Source organism: Oryx dammah, unplaced genomic scaffold (genome assembly GCF_014754425.2).
Source record: "Oryx dammah isolate SB20612 unplaced genomic scaffold, SCBI_Odam_1.1 HiC_scaffold_28, whole genome shotgun sequence".
NCBI classification, from domain to species: domain Eukaryota; kingdom Metazoa; phylum Chordata; class Mammalia; order Artiodactyla; family Bovidae; genus Oryx; species Oryx dammah.
The window spans coordinates 14,139,681-14,146,846 of NW_024070212.1; the positions used below are offsets into that span (position 1 = coordinate 14,139,681).

At 55.5% G+C, this 7,166-nt stretch overlaps 1 protein-coding gene across 1 annotated transcript in view; it reads left to right on the plus strand.

Moving 5' to 3' along the window:
* The window catches only part of MEX3A (mex-3 RNA binding family member A), an 8,224-nt gene extending 1,058 nt beyond the window's left edge, over window positions 1–7,166 (plus strand). Inside the window, exons 2-3 of the mRNA XM_040230295.1 lie at window positions 1–187; window positions 3,752–7,166. The exon at window positions 1–187 is cut by the window's left edge and continues 13 nt beyond it. Coding sequence (XP_040086229.1) covers window positions 1–187; window positions 3,752–4,860 — 1,296 coding nt within the window. The 3' untranslated portion in view covers window positions 4,861–7,166. The remainder of the gene's footprint in view (window positions 188–3,751) is intronic.

The following is a 7,166-nucleotide window of genomic DNA, read 5'->3' on the forward strand; positions in this document are numbered from 1 at the left end:
GCCGCCCCGACGGCGGCCCCCGCGGCGCAGACGCCCCAGCCCCCCACCGCCCCCAAAGGGGCCAGCGACGCCAAGCTCTGCGCTCTCTACAAAGAGGCCGAGCTGCGCCTGAAGGGCAGCAGCAACACCACCGAGTGTGTACCAGTGCCCACCTCCGAGCACGTGGCAGAGATCGTGGGCAGGCAAGGTAAGCGGGCGCCGGGACCGCGGAGAGGGACTGGAGTTGGGGGGCACCCCATCCCTAGCACGGAAAGTTCACTTCCTCCCTCCTTGCCCGCCTCTGGCTCAGTCCCTTCCCCACAAAGGGGGACCCGCCCCCTACCCTGATTCCGAAGTGCCTCAAAGTTCCCTGCTACCCCCTAGTTGGAACTGTCCTCCAGATCCTTCCTTCCCTAGGGCTCTGCCCTTAGACAAAGAAATATCCTCTCTCGGAGAGAGGGAAAAGGGAGGGGGATCGGTTTTCCAATCCGGGGAGGCTGTCCGGAGGGGGTGTCCACTCGTAGCCAGAAAAACTGGCCGAATGTGCAAAAGAGTTACTCAGGAGCCCCAACTACGGCATCTACTAGTGGTTTGGGGAGGGGGCACCCCTGGGACCCCCAGCTACCTGGAGTTACAGACTTTGGGGGAGACCTGGCCCGGGAAGGCAGACTGAGTATCTGTCTCTTTGTTGGGCTGAGTGTAGGAATGGAAGGGGGTGTGGCTCATGGGAGGGTCCCAGCCTGGGGGTGAGGTGGGGAAGGGGGGCTGCTGGGAGGAGGGAGTCCCGTGGTCACCCGCACACTAAAGTTGGATGGTCTGTGGGATTTTGGAAGGGGTGCCTCCAGTGAAGTGCCACGTCCCGGTGTGGACCTCTTCTCCTCCCTCTCAGGCTTTTGTTCTGGGCTGGCCACGGCAAGGGGCCAGAGGCCTGGAAAAGGGTCTCTGGTAGTGAGAGAGTAGGACTGGGTGGGAAGGGGCATGCTGAGGGGTGAGGAACCGTCACCTGGAGATTTGCTGGAGGGCATGGGTCTGGGTGTGTTGTTGGGGAGGGGGGGTGGGTACAGAATTAATCCAATGTAGAGTGTCTGATACCACACCCTCCTCTGCTCCAGCATCCCTGGGCGGGTGGGGGTGGGAATGTTGGTAAGGGTCCAGATTGAGCAGACGGGATCCTGGGGACCCTTCCCTCTCCCAGTTTCCCAAAGAGGAGTTGGGGGGGGGGGGGATTTGGAAATTGCAAGGGGGCTGGACTGGGGAGGTGTGGGGGGGGGGAGGAGCAGGGGAGGAGCTGTCCCACAGTGGGGAACAATAGAGGAGCTGCATTCCGGCTGGGAGTGAAGGAGGAGGCCGGCTGCCTGCTGGTGAAGAGGGGAGGCAAGTCAGGGGGGCCCCTACTCCACATCACACCTCGTCTATCCGAAGTGTGGGGGGTTGGGGGGATTTTGCTGGGAGATCCAGAATGGAGGAGGGAAAGATGCCACTCCCCGGCGTAGCCCTCATCCCCCTGGGGCACCCCATCTCTTGGGATTTCTGGTTTTAAAAGTTGGATTTCCTCTTGTCAGAAACTAGGGACCCAGAGCCCTGGAATCGGGTGGGGACACTGTTATCTTTTCTTGGGTGCGGGGGTGGTCTTGGGAGGCCCCGGAATTTCATGGAGTCATTCTTTCCTCTTCTGCCTCCGCATCAGATGGGCCTGTCTCTCATAAAAGTAGGGGGATTTCTCCTATTCAGAGAAGAGAAGCCTCCTCCTCACTCCTTAAGGAAATGGAAGTCCTTTCTCTTGTCTAACCTCCCTTCTCCTGCTGTGGTGTAAGTGGTGCTCTATTTGACCTCTAGGAAGGTGAAGCCAAGTGGGTCTTCCCTTCAAGAGATGCTTCTATAGGGTTGGAGCAGGACGAGATCCGCTACCCGTTCTGCATCTCTAGGCCTCTAGCTGTTCTCCTTACTTTTATACCTGGCCTGTTCTCCTCACCCCAATTCCAGTCCCCAAAGACACCTATAACAGCTCTCCTGTAAGTTTAGGGGCCCAAAACTTACAGCCAGAACCCAGGTGCCTATCAGATGCCATACAATTAGAAGTTGTAGAAGGGCCTTCACTGTTCCTTCCCCCACCCCCCATGCCTCCCAATCATTTACTGATATTAAAGCAGCAAGGATGTGGGCTTGACAACAGGTAGGACTTCTCAACTGCCAAGAGGTCTGAAGACAAAAAGGGAGGAGCAGATTCTCCTTCCTAAGGTCTCTTGAAGGTGAGGAGAGCTGCCCCCAACCCACTCTCTCCTCCCACATGCCAATCTGGTAGGTTTGGAGAAGAAGCCATCTGGAGTGGAGGAAGGAGAGGGAAAAAAAGATGAGCTCACCTCAGGCCTATGGTTGGAGGGTTAGGCAGAGTCAGAAAACTAGGACCACTGGCATTGGTTGGGGAGTGAGAAAGGGAACTGTAAATGCATATCTGGAGACGGGTATGAAGGTCTAAATGGGGATGGGGGCAAAAGTTGTGGGCAGGGGTGTGTAGGAATGTACTGCATGTGTCCTGGGAATGATGGGGATGGAAGAGTGGGCTGGATGAAAGGATGAAACACAGGGAATCCATGTGTATGGGGGAGAGGGGTATGTGAACGTGTGCATTAGACTTGCACCAGAAATAACGTTTAGATAGAGGCAAGCTGCATAGCGGCTCCTAGGTCCCTGTCTCTGTGTGTGCATGTACAAAGACACACATGTAGCATGTGTGCTTTGAGAAAACATGTGAGTCTCAGAGGTTCCGTGTAAAGATAGGGGCAGGGATTGGGAATCAGAAAAGGAGGAGAGAGCTTTGTCCAGTCAGCCGTCAAGGTCTGCCACCTTTAGACTGCAGTCTGGCCATCCCAGCCTCCCTCACTTTCTCTTTCCCCTTCTCCCTCTTTGTCTCTCTTTGTCTGGGCCATTTCTCTTCCTGCCTCTCTCTCCAGCCTCTCAGCTTTTACCCACTCCTCCTTCAAAGCAGGAGTATGGGTCGAGAACACCTTCTCCCCCACCCTACTCAGCCCGCAGCCCATCTTGGCTCTCCTGCCCCAGGGGACAGGGTGGCAGGAGTGTCCATGAGGTCAGAGGCACTGCATCCCTCACACGTCATTATCCTCCTTTCCTTCCTAAAACTGATTCTCAGACCCTTCCTGACCTCTCACACTCGAGTTACTGAAAACTTGCTGTGAATTTGGGACCGGCTGAGACACTAATGGGTGGAAGGCATGGGAGCAGATGCGGGTCAGTCGTCCCAGTGTAGACTGGAAGACACTTTTAATGCGTGGAGATCAAGTGAGGAGTAGACTGTAGGCTTCTGAGGCAAGATCAGGGTCAGTGACAGACTGGAGATCGCAGTTGCAGGGCAGGGTGGGTGATTGAGCGACTTGGAAGTATGAGTAGCCAGAAATCAGTAGAGAAACTGGGGGAAACAGCTAATGGTTGCCGAGGAGTTAGTGAGTAGATTAGCAGCTTGTCTGGGAAGGTCAGTGATTATTTCAGGATTTCAAAGAGTGCATGAATTTGGAGGTCCTACATGGAATTCAAGGGAAAGTTGTGACATTTTGCAATCTGTGGCTGATAGATACCCTGGATAGATTTAAGATACAGTAAGTGAATTGTTCTGGTTAGAGTAGGGGGGGAGGGTTTCCTAAGGGTAGATAGAGGTTCCTGGTGGGCTGGGTATCGGAGTAGAAGCAGGAGCTTGTTGGCTCCAGCACAAACCTTCTTGCCTTGTGAGTTGATTTCTCTCTTCCTTTCCCTATCCCAGGCTGCAAGATTAAGGCTCTGAGGGCCAAGACCAACACCTACATCAAGACGCCCGTGCGAGGCGAGGAGCCAGTGTTCATGGTGACTGGGCGGCGGGAGGACGTGGCCACAGCCCGCCGGGAAATCATCTCAGCGGCCGAACACTTCTCCATGATCCGCGCCTCGCGCAACAAGTCGGGCGCCGCCTTTGGAGTGGCGCCTGCTCTGCCCGGCCAAGTGACCATTCGTGTGCGGGTGCCCTATCGCGTGGTGGGACTGGTAGTGGGCCCCAAGGGGGCAACCATCAAACGCATCCAGCAGCAGACCAACACGTACATTATCACGCCAAGCCGGGACCGCGACCCGGTGTTCGAGATCACCGGTGCCCCGGGGAACGTGGAGCGCGCGCGCGAGGAGATCGAAACGCACATCGCGGTCCGCACAGGCAAGATCCTCGAGTACAACAATGAAAACGACTTCCTGGCGGGGAGCCCCGACGCCGCGCTGGATAGCCGCTACTCCGAGGCCTGGCGGGTGCACCCTTCCGGCTGCAAGCCCCTCTCCACCTTCCGGCAGAACAGCCTGGGCTGCATCGGCGAGTGCGGAGTGGACTCTGGCTTTGAGGCCCCGCGCCTCGGCGAGCAGGGAGGGGACTTTGGCTATGGCGGGTACCTGTTTCCTGGCTATGGCGTGGGCAAGCAGGACGTGTACTACGGAGTGGCCGAGACTAGCCCCCCGCTCTGGGCGGGCCAGGAGAACGCCACGCCCACCTCGGTGCTCTTCTCTTCCGCCTCTTCCTCCTCCTCCTCTTCCGCCAAGGCCCGCGCTGGGCCCCCGGGAGCGCATCGCTCTCCTGCCACCTCCGCGGGGCCCGAGCTGGCTGGACTCCCGAGACGCCCGCCGGGAGAGCCGCTCCAGGGCTTCTCTAAACTTGGGGGGGGCGGCCTGCGGAGCCCCGGCGGCGGGCGGGATTGCATGGTGTGCTTCGAGAGTGAGGTGACTGCCGCACTGGTGCCCTGCGGACATAACCTGTTCTGCATGGAGTGTGCAGTACGCATCTGTGAGAGGACGGACCCGGAGTGTCCCGTCTGCCACATCACAGCTACGCAAGCCATCCGAATATTTTCCTAAGCTCCTGGCCCCTGGCCTCCTGGGGCCGCTCCCCAGGGGCCCTTCCTGGAGCTGTTTTCCACTGGGGCCTTTTGCAAATCAGTGGTTTGAGGGGCAAGGTGCTTAGATACTCGCTTGCCGGGGAGGGGGGAGGGGAGGCGATGGTGGCTGGAGGGCGGGGCCACTTTCAGAGCCTCTGGTCCCCCTGTCCTGGAAAGGTTGGGAGGGGGGCCAGGCCGGAAATTTTACTAGAGTTACAACTCTGATACCTCAACGCACCCTTCAATCCGGAAGCAGCTAAGAGAAACTTGTTTTGCCAGAGGTGGCCGCTAAGGCATCCTGACTCCTTGCCCGCCCAACTCACACTACCCCTATCTCTAGGGAGGGGATGGGGAACGGGAGAAGGAGAGTTACCATCTGTATCTAGAGGTGCTCCAATAATCCCCAAGCCTCTGGTCCTGACCTCTGACCTCCAACCACGACCCTTTAGACCCTCCACCACCTTGTATTCTGTTTGAGGATTTGTTCTGGGCTTCCAGCAGTATGAGGGGGTTGGGGCCCTTTCAGAAGTCTGAATAGATTTTTGAGGGGGAAGGGGAGGAAGTATGTCGATCAATAAAGGGCTCAGAACTCGTCCCTCCCCACAAAGCTGGGCTAGAGGAGTCTGGAGAGGCGTTCTCTGCTTTCCCTCCACTCTCTCCTCCCCATCATCCTTCCCTTTGGGTTTTCCTCTTTCCTTTGCTCTGTCCTCCAGCTCTTCTCTCTGCTTCCCCTTGCTGGCTGTCACAACCAGCCCTGTCTTGCTCTTCCTCTTTCTTCCCTTCTTACCTCTCCTTCCTGCGCCATCCAGCCCAGCTTTGGGGACACTATCCCCCTGGGGAGAGGCAGAGGGAAAAAACATTTTGATGGTCCCCTCAATTCCTCTTTGTCATCCAGAGGCCCACTTTTCTCCTCCTCCAAAGAAACACCTCAAATTCTTGATAGAATGTATCCCTGTTCTCAGTGAATATTTGAAGAGGGGACTAATACTGGGGTATGTAAAGGGTCAAACCTCCACCTTTATCATCTTTGGGCATTACATTTAGGGAGCAGTTTGGGGGCTGGGTTTTCTGGTGGTGGGAGGGGGAGAGCCAGGGTAGTGTGTCTGCTCTTGAGGAGTAGGAGGGAGGCAGTAGGAGACGCTGCTGGAGGGAGGCAGGGTTCCTCCTCCCTTGCAGTGCCCCATTCCCTGTGCCCCTCTCTGGACCTGACCTGAACCCTTGTTAACAAATTAATCATGAAGCCTCTGAGGAGAGACCTTGTCTTCAGAGAGGGGTCACTCCAGAGCCAAGCAGGATTGGGGTGCAGCCGGGCCTGTTCTAAGAATCATGTATTATTATAGGCCTTGCACGCCCTTTGCTGCTTCCCTACTGCTCACCTGGGGCAATCACCAGCCTCCCACCCTCCTGGTTCCGCTGGCCGGGCTAGGAGGGGATGGGGGATGGGAGATGGGAGTCCCCAGGGGTCCTAGGAGATTCTTGTATATAGTAGGGTGGGACTGTTCTAAGTGATCTCTGAGCCTTGAGGCTCTGGAGTCCCATTCTTCCTGGATGGAGAGGGGGTGCAGGGATGGGGGCACAGAGGGGATTTCCTCCTCTCCTTCCTCCTGTTGTGAATTAACTCACCTCTCCTCAGCCTTCCCCTCCAGACCACCAGCCAGGGAGGGGAGCGGAAGGAGGTCACAGCCAGGAAAATTGGCCTGTGACAACTTCCCTCCTTCCCGCCAATGTGAGCCATCCTGAGATGTCTGTACAATAGAAACCAAACCAAATGGGCACCCCTCGGGCGCCGAGGGAGGGTGGGGAGGGGGGTGGGAAGATGGGATGTCTGTCTGTCGATCCCCTCCCCCTCTCCACTCTACCCACAAAGGCGGAAGACTGTTACACTAGGGGGCTCAGAAAATTCAATCCCACTCTTACTAATTGAGCCAAACCTAGAAACCAACACAAAACACGTAGTGAGAGACAAAATAGAGGAGAGAAAGCAAGAGAGGGAGCGAGATAGGCAACCAACACAGAGGAGAGAAAACAAAAATAGAAAAAAAAAGCAGTTCTTTATAATTTAATATTCTATTTTAATAAAGGCATTTATTACCGTATAAATGTAGCAAAGAACCTGGGCTAATATGAAAAAAAAAAAGACTTTTTATTAGGTAATTTATTATATGAAAAGGATATTTTATTTTATGATAAAGTGATCCTTAAAAAAATAAAAAAACTTTAGAAGGTTTAGAATATATGTAGGGAGAGAAGAAGAAAAAAAATACATTTGTATTCAGAGTTAAATCT